Source organism: Muntiacus reevesi, chromosome 11, assembly GCF_963930625.1.
Source record: "Muntiacus reevesi chromosome 11, mMunRee1.1, whole genome shotgun sequence".
NCBI lineage: Eukaryota > Metazoa > Chordata > Mammalia > Artiodactyla > Cervidae > Muntiacus > Muntiacus reevesi.
Genome location: NC_089259.1, coordinates 66161641 through 66183071, shown reverse-complemented (window position 1 = coordinate 66183071; position 21431 = coordinate 66161641). Strand labels below are relative to the sequence as shown.

At 41.1% G+C, this 21431-nt stretch overlaps 1 protein-coding gene across 1 annotated transcript in view; it reads right to left on the bottom strand.

Moving 5' to 3' along the window:
• The window catches only part of LOC136144262 (ATP-binding cassette sub-family C member 4-like), a 160309-nt gene that overhangs the window by 99942 nt on the left and 38936 nt on the right, over positions 1-21431 (bottom strand). The window contains exons 10-13 of the mRNA XM_065902011.1: positions 15287-15376; positions 13895-14086; positions 5014-5108; positions 4705-4791 (exon numbers count right to left, since the gene is read on the bottom strand). Coding sequence (XP_065758083.1) covers positions 4705-4791; positions 5014-5108; positions 13895-14086; positions 15287-15376 — 464 coding nt within the window. The remainder of the gene's footprint in view (positions 1-4704; positions 4792-5013; positions 5109-13894; positions 14087-15286; positions 15377-21431) is intronic.

The window sequence follows — 21431 nt, the reverse complement described above, 5'->3', positions numbered from 1 at the left end:
TCTACTTTGCTATTCAGGACCTATAAATCAATCATGTCCCCTCAGATTCACTTGACACTTTTAACCATCAGTACCGTCAAATTCACTGACAGGAACTTTAAAAGGTCCTGGTGCACTGGGAAGACCCAGAGGAATCGGGTGGAGAGCGAGGTGGGAGGGGGGATCAGGATGGGGAATACATGTAACTCCACGGTTGATTCATGTCAATGTATGACAAAACCCACTGAAATGTTGTGAAGCAATTAGCCTCCAACTAATAACAAAAAAAAAAAAGGTAATCATTACCCTTAGTTATACTGGACCTAATCTAATCTGACTGGTGTGCTTAGATGAAGAGGAGACTAAGACACAAGGACAGAGACACAGGCATGTAAATCAGTGAGGTTAGAACACACCCCCTCACCATGCACAAAAATAAATTCAAAATGGCTTAAAGACTTAATCATAAGATGTGACACCATAAAACTCTAGAAGAGATTAGAGTTTCTCTGACATAAATTATACCAATGTTTCCTTAGGTCAGTCTCCTAAGGCAATAGAAATGTAAGTAAAAATATACAAACAGGGGCTTCTCTGGTGGCGCACTAGTAAAGAACCCGTGTGCCAATGCAGGAGACATGGGTTTGATCTCTGGTCCTAGAGGGATCCCACATGCCATGGAGCAACTAAATCCATGCACCACAACTACTGGGCCTGTGCTCTGGGGCCCAGGAGCCTCAACTACTGAGCCCACACACCCTAGAATCAGTGCTCTGCTCAAGAGGAGCCACTGAAATGAGAAACCCACACACTGCAACTAGAGAGAAGTCCCTGCTCATCACAGCTAGAGAGAAAGCCCCACAGCAACAAAGAGCCAGCACAGACATAAATAAGTATTTTTTAATTAAAAAAATAAACAAACAGGACATAATCAAACTTACAAGCTTTTGCACAGTAAAGGAAACCATAAACACAGTGAAGAGACAAACTACAGAATGGGAGAAAATACTACAAACGATGTGACCACCAAGGGCTTAATTTTCAAATACACAAACAGCTCAACAACAACTACAAAAAATCCAATCAAAAAATGGGCAGAAGAACTAAATAGACGTTTCAACAAAGGACACATATATATGGCCAATTCAGTTCAGTTCAGTCACTCAGTCATGTCCAATTCTTTGTGACCCCATGAACTGCAGCATGCCAGGCCTTCCAGTTCATCACCAACTCCTGGAGTCCACCCAAACCCATGTCCATAGAGTCAGTGATGCCATCCAATCATCTCATCCTCTGTTGTCCCCTTCTCCTCCTGCCCTCAATCTTTCCCAGCATCAGGGTCTTTTCCAATGAGTCAGCTCTTTGCATCAGGTGGCCAAAGTATTGGCGTTTCAGCTTCAACACCAGTCCTTCCAATGAACACCCAGGACTGATCTCCTTTAGGATGGACTGATTGGATCTCCTTGTAGTCCAAGGGACTCTCAAGAGTCTTCTCCAACACCACAGTTCAAAAGCATCAATTCTTTGGTGCTCAGCTCTCTTTATAGCCCAACTCTCACATCCACAGATGACCACTGAAGAAACCATAGCCTTGACTAGACGGACCTTTGTTGACAAAGTAATGTCTCTGCTTTTTAATATGCTGTCTAGGTTGGTCATAACTTTCCTTCCAAGGAATAAGCATCTTTTAATTTCACTGCTGAAGTCACCATCTGCAGTGATTTTGGAGCCCAGAAAAATAAAGTCAACCACTGTTTCTACTGTTTCCCCATCTATTTGCATGAAGTGATGGGACCAGATGCCATGACCCTAGCTTTCTGAATGTTAAGCTTTAAGCCAACATTTTCACTCTCCTCTTTCACTTTCATCAAGATGGTCAATAGTCACATGGAAATAAGCTCACCATTTTGAATTATTAGAGAAATGCAAATCAAAACTACAGTGAGGTATATCACCTCACACCAGTCAGAATGGTCATTATTAAAATAACAGTTGCTGGGGGGTAGGGGGGAATGTAGTAAAGGGAATCCTCCTACACTGCTGGGGAATATCAGCTGTTGCAGGCATTATGGAAAAGACTATGGAAGTTCATAGTCTTCCTCAGAAAACTAAAAACAGAATTACCTTATAATCCAGTAATCCCACTCCTGAGCATATATCTGGAGGAAACTATAAATCAAAAAGACACATGCATCCCTATGTTCATAGCAAAACTATTCACAATAGCTGAAACATGGAAATAACCTAATGTCCATACACAAATGAATGGATAAAGAAGATATGATACATATAGACAATGCAATACCAGTTAGCCATAGAAAAAAAGAAAGAATACCATTTGCAAAAATGTGGATGGACCTAGACTTTATCATACTAAGTGAAGTAAGCCAAAAAGAGAAAGACAAATATCATATATCACTTACATGTGGAATGTAAAATATGGCAAAAATGAACCTATCTACAAAACAGAAACAGACTCACAGACTAGTGAACAGACTTGGGGTTGTATGGATGGAGGGGGTTTGGGGGAGAGATGGACTGGGAATTTGGGGTTATCAGATGCAAACTGTTATATATATAATGGACAGACAACAAGGTCCTATGGTATAGTAAAGAGAACTATATTCAATATCCTGAGATAAACCATAATGAAAGAATATTAAAAAGAATGTATATATGTGTATAACTGAGTCACTTTGCTGTACAAAGAAGTTAACACAATACTGTAAATCAACTTTATTTCAATAAAAACTTAAAAAAACACACAAAAAATGAACAGAGACACAGGGGTGCTCAAGGACAGAGGGAAGATCATGTAAGGACACAGCAAGGTGGATGCCACCAGTAACCAAGGAGAGTGTTTTCAGCAGAAACCAAAGCTGCCCACACCCTGAACTTCCAGCCTCAAGAACTGTGAGAAAATTAATTTCTGTTCTCTAAGCACCTCCATCTGTGACACTTTGCTATAGACTGAATGCTTTTGTCCTCAAAATTCATGCATTAAAACCTAATCCCCAGTTTGTTGGTATTAGGAGGCGGAGCCATGAGGAGGTGATCAGGTTATGAGGGTGGCGCCTCCATGAAAGGGATTAGTGTCCTGATAAAAGGAACCACAGGGCTCCCTCACCCTTCTACCATGTGAGGACACAGGAATCAGACCCTCACCAGACGCTGAATCTGTCAGCACCCTGACTTGGACTTTCTCAGCCTCCAGAACTGAGATAGATAAACTTCCATTATTTTTAAGCCATCCAGGCTCTGGTCTCCTGTGAGAGCAGCCTGAATATACGCAGCCCCAGCAACTAACACAGGACCTGACAGTGAGAATTCCCAAACAGCTTCTCTCTGCTGAGTACCCCGCCTCCTCCAGGCAAGGACATGCCTGCTGTCCTTCTCACAGCCCTGCTTCCTCCTCCCACCACACCTGAGCTTCTACTCTTCCTTCCCCAAAAGAACTGGGTCCTCTTCTCAGCCTCCATATACCTGCCCAGCCTGCAGGCCCCAGGGCACTGCCCACCCAGCCCCGGGCACAGGGAGCTTTCCAACTTCAGTGAAAGCCTCCAGCTGACACTTCCACTTCCACTTAGTATTTCCTACCCTGTATCGAAACTCTCTAAAGCTTGACTCTGCTGACCTTTTCCCAGGCATCTGTCTTAATAAGCTCCACGTAGAGACAGGTTCCTCAGAGGCAGGAATGACAGCTGGGCATCCTAGTCTCCCTTATTTGGTCCAGTGTGGTCCTTCCCCTCTCCTAGCTCACTGTCCTCCTTGTAGACTGAGAGGTTTTCTGTAGGAACATCCGTAAGGGCATCTAACTCAGTGCACACAGCAGGGTGTTAATGAGTACAGCTGGAAGGCTCATTGGCTTTAACAAGGTGAACAACAGCAAGAGAACTAACTGTGGGGTAGATGTGGAGGCTGCTTCAGAAAGAGCGAATTCATGAGGCTTTTAAAGAGGCCAGTATAGACTCCGCCAGAGGCCTTGGTCAGCATGTGTTAGGACAGAGAGGCATCAGAGCTGTCCTCCTTCAGGAGTTCTGTGGCCAAGAAAGAGCCACTGACAACAAATTCTAGAAACAAAGTGAGAGTCAGGACTTCAACCAAGATACCGAGTTTCAAATTCAAGGCGACCCTACACGAGGGTCTAAGTATTAATTCTAGTAAGAATCCATGAAACAGTGCTAAATAATTGAGTCACACTCAGATGTGAAATAAACCATTTGTAAATTCTAGACTTTATTAAGTATTTCCAAACCAACAGATTAATAAACCAACAGTCTTTGTATGGAAGCCCTATGTTGGTACTGAAAACTTCACTTCTAATGTATCTTCAACACATAATGGAGGGAAATGATTGGCATTCAGTTATCAGGTTCCCAGGGCCTATTCTCTGATTTAAACATTTTACATCATCCTTCTTATACCTGGGGTCTGGAAACATCAACTGCAAGTCATGGGGGAATCTGCCATCTATCCCTGACTCCCTAAAGCATGGACCCCAGTCTCCTCCACACTGGCAGCACCTTCTGTATGTTCCTGTCCTGACCTCATCATGATGCAAAACTTCTCTACGATGGATCTTCTGTGGAGGAAAGAGAGAGGAGGTAGGAACACCAGGGCAGAGTGAGCTAAGACTCCTAAAGCACAAAGGATTTCCTGAGTTGTCTGATTTCTCTCTACAGGTGCCTGGAAGGCAGAGATCATAGAAAACATGTGCAAACTCACTGTTCGAACAAGTGCCTGCTGACCACTGTGTCCACTGCGCTGAGCGGATCATCCAGGAGGTAGATGTCCACATCCTGATACACGGCTCTAGAAAACAGAGAGACGTCAGGAGAAAACACTTCACACTCCCTGGGTCTCAGCCCTGAATCATGACAGCGTCCAACAATTCCATGTTCATTCCAGGAGCCCAGGGGAAGGAGCAAGACCCTGCTTCAAACAGGCCCACCCGGTGAGCGGGGTCTGTGTGCTCACGTCCACTAGGAGCAGTGGAGGAGGAGAGGGCAGGATGGCAACTGAAATCCTGTTTACCTGGCGAGGCTGACCCGGGCTTTCTGTCCTGCACTCAGCGGGCTTCCTCCATCTCCTGTCACAGTTAGATCTCCATCCTGCAGAAGCTGCAAATCCTGTATGGAGATAGAAAAGGGAAAAAAGAAAAGATTTAGGATGTATTCTCCTCCTCTCATCCTATTTTTTTTTTTAAGCCACACCGTTTAGCTTGTGGGATCTTAGTTCTTTGACAAGGGACTGAACCCACAGTCTCAGTCATGAGAGCACAAAGTCCTAACCACTGAACCACCAGGGAATTCCCATCATCCTAATCCTTTAGCATCAGTTCTTCATACAAGAATTTGATGAAGAGCAATGGGAATGTTTCATAGCGACTAAACTATAACCTTGAATAACAACAGCAAAAAAAAACCTCTTAGGGTTTCTCATTTGTTTTCATTCTGTAGTTTTTCACAGCATTTATGCATTTGACCATTTTAATAGATATTTATTGAGGATTGACTACACACCAGGCATTGTTCTGGGCACAATTAATTCAGCCACTGGAAACAAAGTCCCAGAGTTTCTTTCCATGGTGGGAGATGATGATATGGAAAATTAACCTGAGTGCAAGTACTAAGGATGAGAAGGAAAAGGAAGTCGGCTTAGGGGGATGGAGAGTGAAGGGGGGAAGTGAGTCCACACTGGGGTGTGAGGGCTCTGCTCAGGAGGGGTGTGAGCATATATGGGGGGGGGTGCTCAGGCAGACCTGGAGAGGCTGCTCCTCACAGAGGGAGGGGTGGGTGCAGAGGCAGAATGCCCAAGGGGTTCAGGACAAGCAAGGACACAGGAGAGCAAACTAAGAATGACAGAGTGAGGGCAGAGACAGAGCAGGAGGAGCCTGGGGTCACTCCAGTAAAAGGTGGAGGTGGGTGATGGATCTGGTCTGAAGTTTTTAAGGAATCACACCTGTGCTTTATGGAAAACAGACAGGGGCAATGAGTGAGGGTGGATACAAATGAGGAGGCTACTGGAATAATCGAGGTGAGAGATGACCACAGTCAGAACCAGAGAGGGAGCAGCAGGAACGGAGTGACAGGGTCACATTCCAGACCTAGTTGGATGGTGGAGTCTGTAAGACCTGCTGCAAGGATAAGCATCGGTCATAAGAGAAGAGGTGGTATCTGGGACATGAGGAAAGGGAAGGACAGGGTCTCCATCTACTGAGTTGGGGAAGATGTTGGATGCAGGTTTAGGGGACTTTGCTCATGGACAAGCTGAGATGACCTCTCAGTGATGTCATGCTGCAGTTGTACATGCAGGTATGAAGGTCGGTGCTAGAGACACAGGTGTGAGAGCTGGTGGCCCAGGCTGGTGAAGGCACAGTATTTATTTCATCTTAAATTACCAGTTTTGCTGATCTTGGTCTCCACTTTCCACTTTCAGAGAAGTAATAACACCTGATCTGTGTTTTCACAGTGATATTTAAGGCAAGCAGAGCAACAGACAAAAGCTATACAATAAACGTGAGTGCACACACACACACAAAACAAGCTGGGCAAGAAAAACCAAAGGGAAACAGTGTACTCAAGGGACACCAAGCAGATCAGCTAAACCAAGTAGATGCTTGCCTGTGGAAGCAGAAAACAAAGTTAAGAAGGATATAAAGCTTTGATTTGAGGATCAGGGAATCTATCACGAGTTTTATTTGAATATTACTTGAGAAATAAATAGAAAATTCAGCCTATTTTCTCAAGAGTACCTGGAGAAATTAAAAAAGAAATGACAAGAACATCACCAAAATCGCAAGATAACAATTAGGTTTAAGTTACACAGTTACTATATTAGAAATTTTAGACTACCTATAATTATCACTGGACAAACCCTGGCATAGACAAAGCAGCACTCATTTCTTTGTCTCTACTTTAGCAAATTTGGGGAGGAAGCAAGTGGCACACTGGGTCTCCATGATAAACAAGTCCTTTGATCTCCCTAGGTCTCACTTCCCTCTTCTATAGAATGTGCTGCAGAAACAAGAGTCACTAAACTCAAGGATGCTGTGAGAATATAAAGAAGTGTATGAACACTCTCCATAAATGAAAAAAAGGACAGGAATTGATAACTTCCTATTGGTGACTGATCACACTCCTAGTAAAGAAAGAAACTGAGACTCAATCCTTGAGCCTTCTGACTCCTGGACTTCAGAGTTATGTCATCAGCCTGAATTGATGTTGCAAATGTGATTACTTCATAGCTCCCTACTTTCTTACAGAAAAGTCTTCAGCTCAATGAATTCAGAGGTTTATTGAGTTGCTCAGTTGCTCAATTGCTCACTTCAGTTGCTCAATCATGTCCTACTCTTTGTGACCCCATGGATTGCAGCACACCAGGCTTCCATGTCCATCACCAACTCCTGGAGTTTACTCAAACTCATGTCCATCGAGTCAGTGATGCCATCCAACCATCTCATCCTCTGTCGTCCCCTTCTCCTCCTGCCCTAATATCTCAGCATCAGGGTCTTTTCCAGTGAGTCAATTCTTTGCATCAGGTGGCCAAAGTATTGGAGATCCAGCTTCAGCACCAATCCTTCCAATGAATATTCAAGACGGATTTCCTTTAGGATGGACTGATTGGATCTCCTTGCAGTCCAAGGGACTCTCAAGAGTCTTCTCCAACACCTCAGTTCAAAAGCATCAATTCTTCAGCACTCAGCTTTGTTTATAGTCCAACTCTCACATCCATACATGACTACTGCAAAAACCATAGCTTTTACTAGACAGAACTTTGTCAGCAAAGTAATGTCTCTGCTTTTTAATATGCTGTCTAGGTTGGTCATAGCTTTTCTTCCAAGGAGCAAGCATCTTTTAATTTCATGGCTGCAGGCACCATCTACAGTGATTTTGGAGCCCCCAAGAATAAAGTCTGTCACTGTTTCCATTGTTTCCCCATCTATTTGCCATGAAGTGAAGGGACTGGATGCCATAATCTTAGTTTTTGAATGTTGAGTTTTAAGCCAACTTTTTCACTCTTCTCTTTCACTTTCATCAAGAGGCTCATTAGTTCTTCTTCACTTTCTGCCATAAGGGTGGTGTCATCTGCATATCTGAAGTTATTGATATTTCTCCTGGCAATCTTGATTCCAGCTTGTGTTTCATCCAGCCTGGCATTTCTCATGATGTACTCTGCATATAAGTTAAACAAGCAGGGTGGCAATATACAGCCTTGACCTTGACATACTCCTTTCCCAATTTGGAACCAGTTCATTGTTCCATGTCCAGTTCTAACTAACTGTTGCTTCTTAATCTGCATACAGATTTCTCAAGAGGCAGGTCAGGTGGTCTGGTATTCCTATCTCTTTCAGAATTTTCCACAGTTTGTTGTGATCCACACAGTGAAAGGCTTTGGTATAGTCAACAAAGCAGAAGTAAATGTTTTTCTGGAACTCTCTTGCTTTTTCTATGATCCAACGGATATTGGCAATTTGATCTCTGGTTCTTCTGCCTTTTCTAAACCCAGTTTAAATATCTGGAAGTTCACAGTTCATGTACTGTTGAAGCCTGGCTTGGAAAATTTTGAGCATTACTTTACTAGTGTGTGAGACGAGTGCAATTGTGTGGTAGTTTGAACATTCTTTGGCATTGCCTTTCTTTGGGATTTGACTGAAAACTGACCTTTTACTTCAATTAGCTCTAGTTTAATACATTCGTTGTTATTAACATACGTAATACAAAAAAAATGTTGCTTTTTTAAAAACCTATTTGTCCTTCAAAATTAGGCAGATGTGAGCATAGGGAGAAATGTAAGGAGAAATCTTTATTATATGTATATGTATTTAAGTATGGATGAATGAAGAAAAACAGGCTATAATAGTGACAATGACTACCATTAACTCAAAGTATTTCACACGCATGGCCTGTAGCCTTCACAGTAATCCCACCGCTCCCCCACTTAATAATGAAGAAACTGAGATAAACACCTGGAGCTAGTACCAAGGACTGTTTCTCTTCAAAGATCAAGCCTTTTCCTTTGCAGAGGTAGTCTCTGTATATTCAGGCCAAAATAACTCTTAAAACACTACTATTCTGAGACTATCTTATGTTCATCCACTGACACGTGGATTTCACAAGGAGATAAGCAGAGGATTATAACTCATTAAGTGGTTCTCAGGTGTTACAAAGACCTTTCTGACCCCTTGCTAGTTGCTAATCACAGTCATAGACAACATCTCAGAGCAGCAATAAAACCTCTTGGAAACCCTCTGATTTATGGTCCTTACTTTGCTGCAGAAATGTCAGAGGGTCAGGAAGGTAACAGGATGTGTCCAAAGTGATAGCGAGCATGTGATGAACTGAGGCCAGGACTCCCTCTTAGCTTCTACTCCACCCTGGGCCTCCTTTCCTGCCAAGGAGGGAATGGGCACAAGGGGCCCCGACTCTATGTCCCAACCACACAGAGAACAGAAGAGCACTTCATGTTTATAAATGTTCCATCACATACAGAAGAATTACTGTGCAGGCCAGTCCTGCAGGGGCCCTTCCCACCAGAGCCTGCTGCACAGACCTCTGAGGGTGGGTGAAGCCCTGGACACTGTCCATGTTACCATTCTTGTCACCCCACATGGCTGCAGGAAAGCATAAGTTCCCTGGGGAAAACGCTGAACAGCAGACACTGTCCCAGTATTTGCTCTTCTCAAGAGATGCTCAAATGTGGGGAAGAAAGACAGGGCTGAGCTTCACCAGAAAGGGAAGGCCATGAAAGAAACACCCCACCCTGGCCTGAGTCTCTGGAGTCTGATCTGGGCATCAGGAGGTGGACGTGACTAAGTTAAAGAGGAAAGCCTGAGATCTGTTTACTCCACATCCCACTTTCCACTTTCATGCATCATCTGCTTTTTTAAAAAGTTCTTTATTTTAAACTTCTTCAAGACAGCACAGCACCATGGGCAAGCATGGAGTCTAGAGTTGTACAGAAATGAATCTGAACCTGAGTACCAAACTTTAAGGACAGCTGTTTCAATTCCCCAAGTTTTAGTTTTACCAAAAAACAACAAGGAATTTAACATCAAGGACACTCACAAAGAATAGCTTACATACCTTCTTATGTGTGTTCTCACAAATGGATGAGAGAGAGAAAAATGATTTGCATGTACACTCTGAAAAAATGGGAGCTGACGTTCTCACTGTTTCACATTTGCTTCCCCCTTTTCTTATGCAGTATTTGTAATGTAGTGTTAGTTGCTCAGTTGTGTCTGACTTTTTTGATTCCAGGGACTATAGCCCACCAGGCTCCTGTGTCCATGGGATTCTCCAGTCAAGAAAACTGGAGGAGATTCCGTTCCCTTCTCCAGGGATCTTCCTGACCCGGGGATTGAACCTGGGTCTCCACATTGCAGGCAGATCCTTTACCATCTGAGCCACCAGCAAAGTCCAAATACTTGCTTTTCTATTGTTTTTCACTTTTTGGTTGTGCCATGTGACATGTAGGATCTTAGTTTCTTGACCAAGGATTGAACTCATGCCCCCTGCATTGAGAGCACAGTTTTAACCACTGGGCCATCACAATACAAACATCATTTAATATAAATCCAGTTCACTCTTCCTTCCTTGATACTGTAATCAGGAAGGGTTAATTTTGAATTCATACTGGATCTATTTCTGTGATGTTAACTCTTATCTTGCTGCTTTTGCTATTGTAATAACAATAATCCTGCCCACCTCTGAAGGGTTATAAGGAAGTGAAAGTAACACATCCCCCTGCCCGAGGCTGCTGCTTTATGAGATACTTGCAAGAATTAAATGGCCTTATATTTTGTTTCCTCACCTCCTCCTAGCTCTGATCCATAAAATAACCTGGAAACAGGCCCCAACAAAGTGGTTATTTTGAGGTGCTAACCTGTCATCTTCCCAGGCAGCTAACTCCTGAAATAAAGTCCCTTCCTTGTCTGATTGCACACATCTCACACACTAGCAAAGAAATGCTCAAAATTCTCCAAGCCAGGCTTCAACAGTACATGAACTGTGAATATCCTGATGTTGAAGCTGGATTTAGAAAAGGCAGAGGATCCAGAGATCAAATTGCCAACATTCATCATCAAAAAAGCAAGAGAGTTCCAGAAAAACACTGACTTCTGCTTTATTGACTATACCAAAGCCTTTCACTGTGTGGATCACAACAAACTGTGGAAAATTCTGAAAGAGATAGGAATACCAGGCCACCTGACCTGCCTCTTGAGAAATCTGTATGCAGATTAAGAAGCAACAGTTAGAACTGGACATGGAACAATGGACTGGTTCCAAATAGGAAAAGGAGTACGTCAAGGCTGTATATTGTCACCCTGCTTATTTAACTTATATGCAGATTATATCATGAGAAATGCTAGGCTGGATGAAACTCAAGCTGGAATAAAGATTGCCAGAAGAAATATCAATAACTTCAGATATGCAGATGACACCACCCTTATGGCAGAAAGCGGAGAAGAACTAAAGAGTCTCTTGATTAAAGTGAAAGAGGAGAGTGAAAAAGTTGAATTAAAACTCAGCATTCAAAAACTAAGATTATGGCCTCCAGTACCATCACTTCATGGCATGTAGATGGGGAAACAGTGGAATCAGTGACAGACTTAATTTTTTTGGATTCCAAAATCCCTGTAGATGGTACCTGCAGCCATGAAATTAAAAGATGCTTACTCCTTGGAAGGAAAGTTATGACCAACCTAGACAGCATATTAAAAAGCAGAGACATTGCTGACAACGGTCTGGCTAGTCAAAGCTGTGGTTTTTCCAGCAGTCATGTATGGATGTGAGAGTTGGACTATAAACAAAGCTGAGTGCTGAAGAATTGATGCTTTTGAACTGTGGTGTTGGGGAAGACTCTTGAGAGTCCCTTGGACTGCAAGGAGATCCAACCAGTCCATCCTAAAGGAGATCAGTCCTGAGTGTTCATTGGAAGGACTAATGTTGAAGCTGGATCTCCAATACTTTGGCCACCTGATGCAAAGAACTGACTCATTGGAAAAGACCCTGATGTTGGGAAAGATTGAAGGTGGGAGGAGAAGGGGACGACAGAGGATGAGATGGTTGGATGGCATCACCGACTCGATGGACAGGAGTTTGAGTAAACTCTGGGAGTTGGTGATGGATAGGGAGGCCTGGTGTGCTGCGGTCCATGAGGTTGCAAAGAGTCAGTGACTAAACTGAACTGAACTGTCTCCACACCTTATCTCGGATTTCCTAGCCTACTGTGTACTGAGCAAAGCGAGCTTGGTCTCGGTAACAATTCATTTCCACAGAAGCACAATCTCCCATCAACAACAATCCAGGAGAAAGAAGGGTTTCCCTGGTGGCTCAGCTGGTAAAGAATCTACCTGGGTTCAATCCCTGGTTGGGAAGATCTCCTGGAGAAGGGAACTGTTACCCACTCCAGTATTTTGGCCTGGAGAATTCCAAGGACTGTATAGTCCATGAGGTCATAAAGAGTCAGACACAGGACCATTAAACAAATGATTATGTTCTGTTCATACCATCATAAAATGCTACTCACCTGATACAATCTATGATGTGCAAGCCACTGTTCAAGCAAAATTACTAATGCCTCACCAAATGAATTTGGAGCCTTCAATACCATACTTTTAAAAGCCCATCCCAGCTTTTTCCTCACAGTATAAAAAAACAGACTGCACTGAATAGGCCTGGGGAGGGGAAGCCCTTGAACACTGTATTATTCACAGATTTTTATAATTCAAGAGAGTAATATAGTATTTATCAGCATTTAGTTTTTTCTTTCTTTTTGCCAAATTATATCCTCTTGTCAGGTAAGTTCAGTTTTCACCATTCATTCACCAATTTTATCTAAATTCCAACACAGGGTTTCATCTTGCCATTTTCTGTAAAATTCAATGCTATTTCTGAAAACAATCTCTCCCCCAGTAAAATAGGAAGAATTAAGAAGAAATGTTAAACCATGCTATTTCCTTTAAATAAGAATAAGTCAAACCCAAGTGAAGAGAGAAACCTAGAGACTGAAAGGGACCAAGGAGGAGTGCAGGGGGCAGACCTCATGTGGAGTCTGATTCAAACCAATGGTGAAGGAGATTTCTCAGTGAAGTGATTAGCCACAGGTAAATACTGACCAAAAGGTTGATAATATTGAGGAATTTGGGTTATTTTTCAGGTGAAATAATGTGTTTTTGTAAAGGCTTTTCTTAGTAAAACATTTTTTGTGTTAGTTGCTCAGTCATGTTTGACTCTGCAACTCCATGGACTATAGCCCCCAGGCTCCTCTATTCACAGAATTGTCCAGGCAAGAATACTGGGGTGGGTACATTCTTTCTCCAGGCGATCTTCCCAAGCCAGGAATCAAACCCAGTTCTCCTGCACTGAAAGCAGGTTCTTTACCATCTAAGCCACCAGGGAAGATTTCAGTTCAGTTCAGTTCAGTTCAGTCACTCAGTTGAGTCCAACTCTTTACCGGTCAACTAATCTGAGGTCTAGGATCTGCTCTAGAATAATCTGGGGTGGGGGGTGGGGCTGGCAGGGAGCAAGAGTAGAGATTCAGCAAGACTGGCCACCAGGTGAACCTGGCTGAAGCTGGGGATGGATACATGGGGGTTCATTACACTGTGCTCTCTAATTTTAGAAATTTTCATAACTATAAACTAAGAAGTTAAAAGTGAATGAAACTTCACAAAATGAAACAATCTACCCCCCAAAGAAGGGCATTCTGTGAGTGTCGTTATGACATCAGAATTGAACAGTAACATATATGCCTGCATTATTACCCAGGAGACCAGCATAAATATTAAACAACACTGAATGATGTTTCAAACTTTGGGGGAAAAAAAAAAACTTTCAACAAACCATACTTCTATTTTAAACCAGTTTATCATTATTTGAAATTATGGAACTACTCAAAAGTCATTACTCACCTCTTCCAAAGCACAAGCCCTTATTACTTCTTCATACCATTCTTTTTCATATTTCTTCCCAAATAAAATGTTACTCCTCACAGTCCCTGGAAACACCCAGGGCTGCTGAGAAACATAGGCAATCCTCCCTTGCACGCTGACCTTCCCCTGACTCAGGGGCAGCTCCCCCAGCAGAGCGCTCAACAGTGAAGACTGAAACAGAGGGCAACACACACAAGTGAATAGGGTGCACTCAGGATGGAACACACCCTGCGGCACAGCCGACCCCACCCTGGTGCTTCATAAACAATAAAATCCTTGTTTTGGAACAGGATAAAGCACAGCCCTTGAAGTTTGGGCAAAAACAATTGAAAATAACACTACTGGTCAATGTAAATGAATGGTTGATTAAAAAAATATTAATAAAATACTACAACAATCTCCTTTGCCCAAGAGGATACCCCAAATGAAATACCACATTCAGCAAAAACTAAGAATGTTTAACATTCTTAACTAGCAAAGCAGCCCAGCAGAATGTGTATTTCACGCACATGATGTTTAATGCAGCTGTTCCTGCATCTGGGTATCCTTCATTTGACAAACACTTGTTCTTAAAAAGCTATGTGTGAAGAATATATCCAAAAATTATTACTTAAATGAACTCTAAAGTGAGTTGTATCTAAAGAGCAAAAGTCCATCACAGAGAAAATCATCACCCTCTCCTGTACACATCTCACGTTGAGGTTTCTGTATTTTGTTGTTTCACAACACAGGAAGCTAAGCGCAAGTGCACATGTCCTTCAGATCTCTTGTAACACACAGAAGTGACATATCTGTGTTTATACCATCAGCGTGTTCACCACACTGGACTGAGATAATCTGCCTGCATATCTGTCCTACTCTGGAATCCGGTTGTCTTTGGATGGTAGACTTGTCAGGGTTTTGCTCATGTCTGTATCTTCAGCTCCAGCACATGGCTGCACATTCACTACACGTGCACTAACAGGATCAAGTCAAATCACATGAGGAAATCCTCAGAGCTTCCCAGAAGAGCCTTTACCACCTCCAGACTTCCTGGAGGGGCCCCTGTGACAAAAAGAAGTCCCCATTGTCTCCATCCATCCTGAACAGCTATCACACCAATAATTTCCTTTACTGAGATGTCCAAACTCCCGACAATGGTTCCCAACTGTGCAACATGAAGCACCAAAAAGGGAAACTGTGTGTGTTTATCAAGATTTACTTGCCATAAAACCTTCTTGCAAAACTAATAGTCCATGAAACACACTTAGAGAGATGCTATTCTAGACACACTTGATTCAAACTGAGTCACACTCACCTCTGGGATCCACTCTGAGGATTTAACAGGGGCTGTGGTATTGCATCAAGCTGAAAAAAGGCATCACAACTTACCTTTCCTGAGCCCACAGATCCAACCACAGCTAATAGTTCACCGGGTCTGACTGTAAAGGAAAGGTCTTGTAGGGTTGGGGTTCCTGACGCCTACAAATTAAATTTCATAAAAATGTGCACATTTCAATAAAGTAACATACATCACTTCAGAAAGTAGAGAAAATAATGTAATAGTCATTGATAAACTAATGTAATTCAATTTTTCTCCTTCCTATTTTAAGATACTATGTTCTAGAGGCCTTTATATCCAATTGTACATATCTCTTTGGGAGTTTGAACGGTTTTAGTTGCCTTTAACAAGGCGCATTCTTTTATCAGATTTCCATAAGGACATAGCTCTAGACACCCACAGAATTTAAGTAGTAGAAACAGCAAGGCATCTGCCTTAAATGCAAACTGAATGATACACCTGAGATAAATAAAATAATATACTTAATAGAACATTGGGGGGGTGTGGTTAATCACATAAGTTTTCATCATAAACCTTGGCTTTAACTATCTCACTAAACTCCAAAGGTGGCAGCATAAGTTCCTGGCATGCCTTCGATATTTTTCAGTGGCTCCATCTTGTCTGACTCTTTGAGACCATATGGACTGCAGCATGCCAGGCTTCCCTGTCCTTCACTATCTCCCAGAACTTGCTCAAACTCATGTCCATTGAGTCAGTAATGCCATTCAACCATCTCATCCTCTGTCATCCCCTCCTCCTCCTGCCTTCAATCTTTCCCAGCATTAGGATATTTTCTAATGAGTCAGCTCTTCACATCAGGTGGCCAAAGTATTGGAGCTTCAGCAGCAGTACTTCTGATGAATATTTAGGGTTGACTTCCTTAAAGATTTACTGGTTTGATCTCCTTGCAGTCCAAGGGACTCTCAAGAGTATTCTCCAACACCACAGTTCAAAATCATCAATCCTTTGGTGTTCAACCTTCTTTCTGGTCCAACTCTAACATCCATCCATGACTACTGGAAAAACCATAGCTTTGACTGTACAAAACTTTGTTGGCTAAGTAATGTCTCTGCTTTTTAATATGCTGTCTAGGTTGGTCATAGCTTTTCTTTTAAGGAGTGAGCATCTATTAATTTCGTGGGTACAGTCACCATCTGCAGTGATTGTGGAACTCAAGAAGATAAAGGATGTCACTGTTTCCATTGTTTCCCCATCTATGTGCCATGAGGTAATGAGACAAGATGTCATGATCTTCGTTTTTGTTTCTGTTTTTTCTCTTGTCTTGGAAGAAATTTTATTTATTTTTAATTTTTTAAAATTTTTTCCATTTATTTTTATTAGTTGGAGGCTAATTACTTTACAATACTGTAGTGGTTTTTGCCATACACTGACATGAATCAGCCATGGATTTACATGTATTCCCCATGCTGATCTCCCCTCCCACCTCCCTCTCCAGCCGATTCCTGTGGGTCTTCCCAGTGCACCAGCCCCAAACACTTGTCTCATGCATCCAACCTGGGCTGGTGATCTCTTTCACCCTTGATAATATACATGTTTCAATGCTGTTCTCTCAAAACATCCCACCCTTGTCTTCTCCCACAGAGTCCAAAAGTCTGTTCTGTACTTTTGTGTCTCTTTTTCTGTTTTGCATAGAGGGTTATCGTTACCATCTTTCTAAATTCCATATATATGCGTTAGTATACTGTTTAGGTCTTTATCTTTCTGGCTTACTTCACTCTGTATAATGGGCTCCAGTTTCATCCATCTCATTAGAACTGATTCAAATGAATTCTTTTTAATGGCTGAGTAATATTCCATGGTGTATATGTACCACAGCTTTCTTATCCATTCGTCTGCTGATAGACATCTAGGTTGCTTTCATGTTCTGGCTATTATAAACAGTGCTGCGATGAACATTGGGGTGCACGTGTCTCTTTCAGATCTGGTTTCCTCAGTGTGTATGCCCAGAAGTGGGATTGCTGGGTCATATGGCAGTTCTATTTCCAGTTTTTTAAGAAATCTCCACACTGTTCTCCATAGCAGCTATACTAGTTTGCATTCCCACCAACAGTGTAAGAGGGTTCTCTTTTCTTCACACTCTCTCCAGCATTTATTGCTTGTAGACTTTTGGATAGCAGCCATCCTGACTGGCGTGTAATGGTACCTCATTGTGGTTTTGATTTGCATTTCTCTGATAATGAGTGATGTTGAGCATCTTTTCATGTGTTTGTTAGCCATCTTTATGTCTTCTTTGGAGAAATGTCTGTTTAGTTCTTTGACCCATTTTTTGACTGGGTCATTTATTTTTCTGGAATTGAGCTGCAGGTGTTGCTTATATATTTTTGAGATTAAACCTTTGTCTGTTGCTTCGTTTGCTATTATTTTCTCCCATTCTGAGGGCTGTCTTTTCACTTTGCCTATAGTTTCCTTTGGTGTGCAAAAGCTTTTAAGTTTCATTAGGCCCCATTTGCTTATTTTTGCTTTTATTTCCAATATTCTCGGAGGTGGGTCATAGAGGATCCTGCTGTGATTTATGTCAGAGAGTGTTTTGCCTATGTTCTCCTCTAGGAGTTTTATAATTTCTGGTCTTACATTTAGATCTTTAATCCATTTTGAGTTTGTTTTTGTGTATGGTGTTAGAAAGTGTTCTAGTTTCATTCTTTTACAAGTGGTTGACCTGTTTTCCCAGCACCACTTGTTAAAGAGGTTGTCTTTTTTCCATTGTATATTCTTGCCTCCTTTGTCAAAGATAAGGTATTCATAGGTTCGTGGACTTATCTCTGGGCTTTCTATTCTGTTCCATTGATCTATATTTGTGTCTTTGTGCCAGTACCATACTGTCTTGATGACTGTGGCTTTGTAGTATAGTCTGAAGTCAGGCAGATTGATTCCTCCAGTTCCATTTTTCTTTCTCAAGATTGCTTTGGCTATTCAAGGTTTTTTGTATTTCCATACAAATTGTGAAATTATTTGTTCTAGTTCTGTGAAAAATACCATTGGTAGCTTGATAGGGATTGCATTGAATCTATAGATTGCTTTGGGTTGTATAGTCATTTTGACAATATTGATGCTTCCAATCCATAAACATGGTATATTTCTCCATCTGTTTGTGTCCTCTTTGATTTCTTTCATCAGTGTTTTATAGTTCTCTATGTATAGGTCTTTTGTCTCTTCAGATAGATATACTCCTACGTATTTTATTCTTTTTGTTGCAATGGTGAATGGTATTATTTCCTTAATTTCTCTTTCTGTTTTCTCATTGTTAGTGTATAGGAATGCAAGGGATTTCCGTGTGTTGATTTTATATCCTGCAACTTTACTATATTCATTGATTAGCTCTAATAATTTTCTGGTAGAGTTTTTAGGGTTTTCTACGTAGAGGATCATATCATCTGCAAACAGAGAGAGTTTCACTTCTTCTTTTCCTATCTGGATTCCTTTTCTTTTTCTGCTCTGATTGCTGTGGCCAAAACTTCCAAAACTATGTTGAATGGTAGTGGTGAGAATGGGCACCCTTGTCTTGTTCCTGATTTTAGGGGAAATGCCTTCAATTTTTCACCATTGAGGGTAATGCTTGCTGTGGGTTTGCCATATATAGCTTTTATTATGTTGAGGTATGTTCCTTCTATTCCTGCTTTCTGGAGAGTTTTAATCATAAATGGGTGTTGAATTTTGTCAAAGGCTTTCTCTGCATCTATTGAGATAATCCTATGGTTTTTATCTTTCAATTTGTTAATGTGGTGTATTACATTGATTGATTTGCAGATATTAAAGAATCCTTGAATTCCTGGGATAAAGCCCACTTGGTCATGATGTATGATTTTCTTAATATGTTGTTGGATTCTGTTTGCTAGAATTTTGTTAAGTATTTTTGCATCTGTGTTCATCAGTGATATTGGGCTGTAGTTTTCTTTTTTTGTGGCATCTTTGTCTGGTTTTGGAATTAGGGTGATGGTGGCCTCATAGAATGAGTTTTGAACTTTACCTTCTTCTGCAATTTTCTGGAAGAGTTCGAGTAAGATAGGTGTTAGCTCTTCTCTAAATTTTTGGTAGAATTCAGCTGTGAAGCCATCTGGTCCTGGGCTTTTGTTTGCTGGAAGATTTCTGGTTACAGTTTTGATTTCCTTGCTTGTGATGGGTCTGTTAAGATCTTCTATTTCTTTCTGGTTCAGTTTTGGAAAGTTATACTTTTCTAAGAATTTGTCCATTTCTTCCAAGTTGTCCATTTTATTGGCATAGAGCTGCTGGTAGTAGTCTCTTATGATCCTTTGTATTTCAGTGTTGTCTGTCATGATCTCTCCATTTTCATTTCTAGTTTTGTTAATTTGGTTCTTCTCTCTTTGTTTCTTAATGAGTCTTGCTAATGGTTTGTCAGTTTTGTTTATTTTTTTCAAAAGACCAGCTTTTAGCTTTGTTGATTTTTGCTATGGTCTCTTTAGTTTCTTTTGCATTTATTTCTGCCCTAATTTTTAAGATTTATTTCCTTCTACTAACTCTGGGGTTCTTAATTTCTTTCTTCTCTAGTTGCTTTAGGTGTAGAGTTAGGTTATTTATTTGACTTTTTTTCTTGTTTCTTGAGGTAAGCCTGTAATGCTATGAACCTTCCCCTTAGCACTGCTTTTACAGTGTCTCATAGGTTTTTGGTTGTTGTGTTTTCATTTTCATTCATTTCTATGCATATTTTGATTTCTTTTTTGATTTCTTCTATGATTTGTTGGTTATTCAGAAGCGTGTTATTTAGCCTCCATATGTTTGAATTTTTAATATTTTTTTTCCTGTAATTGAGATCTAATCTTACTGCACTGTGGTCAGAAAAGATGATTGGAATGATTTCAATTTTTTTGAATTTCCCAAGGCTAGATTTATGACCCAGGATATGATCTTTGTTTTTTGAATGTTGAGTTTTCAGCCAACTTTTTCAGTCTCCTCTTTCCCTTTCATCAAGAGGCTCTTTAGTTCCTCTTTGCTTTCTGTCATAAGGATGGTATTTTTTGCATATCTGAGGTTATTGATAATTCTCCCTGCAATCTTGATTCTAGCCTGTGGTTCATCCAGCCCAGAATTTTTCATGATGTACCCTGCATAGAAGTTAAATAAGCAGAGTGACAACATACACCCTGACATACTCCTTTCCCAATTTGCAATCGGTCGTTCCATGTCTGGCTCTAACTGTTGCTTCTTGACCTGCATACAGATGTTGCAGGAGGCAGGAAAGGTAGTCTAGCATTCTCATTTTTTAAAGAATTTCCCACAGTTTTTTGTGATCCACACAGTCAAAGGCTTTAGTGTTCTTAATGAAGCAGATATTTTTCTGGAATTCTCTTCCTTTTCTATGATCTAAAGGATGTTGGCAATTTAATCTCTGGTTCCTCTGACTTTTCTAAACCCAGTTTGAACATCTGTAAGTTCTCAGTTCACACACTGTTGAAGCCTAGCTTGGAGAAGTTTGAACATTACTTCACTTGCATGTGAAATGAGTGCAATTGTGTAGTAGTTTGAACATTCTTTGACATTACCCTTCTTTGGGATTGGAATGAAAACTGACCTTTTCCATTCCTGTGTCTCATGCTGAGTTTCCCATATTTGCTGGCATATTGAATAAAGCACTTTAACAGCATCATCTTTTAGGATTTTAAATAGCTCAACTGAAATTTCATCAGCTTCACTAGGTTTGTTCCTAGTGATGCTTCCTAAATCCCACTTAACTTCTTATTCCAGGATGTCTGGCTCTGGTGAGTGATCACACCATTGTGGTTATCTGGGTCATTAAGATGTTTTTTGGTATAGTTTTTCTCTGTATAGTTCTTCTAAGTCCTCTTCTTAATATCTTCTGCTTCTGTTAGGTCCATACCATTTCTGTCCTTATTGTGTCCATCTTTGCATGAAATGTTCCCTTGGTATCTCGAATTTTCTTGAAGAAATCTCTAGTCTTTCTCATTCTATTGTTTTCCTCTATTTTTTGAATTGTTCACTTAGGAAGGCTTTCTTATCTCTCCTTGCTATTCTTTGGTACTCTACATTCAGATGGGTATATATATTCTTTCCTCCTTTGCCTTTAGCTTGTCTTCTTTTCACAGCTATTCATAAGGCCTCCTCAGACAACCATTTTGCCTTTTTGCATTTCTTTTTCTTGGGGATGATTTTGATCACTGCCTCCTGTATAATGTTACAAAACTATGTCCATAGTTCTTCAGG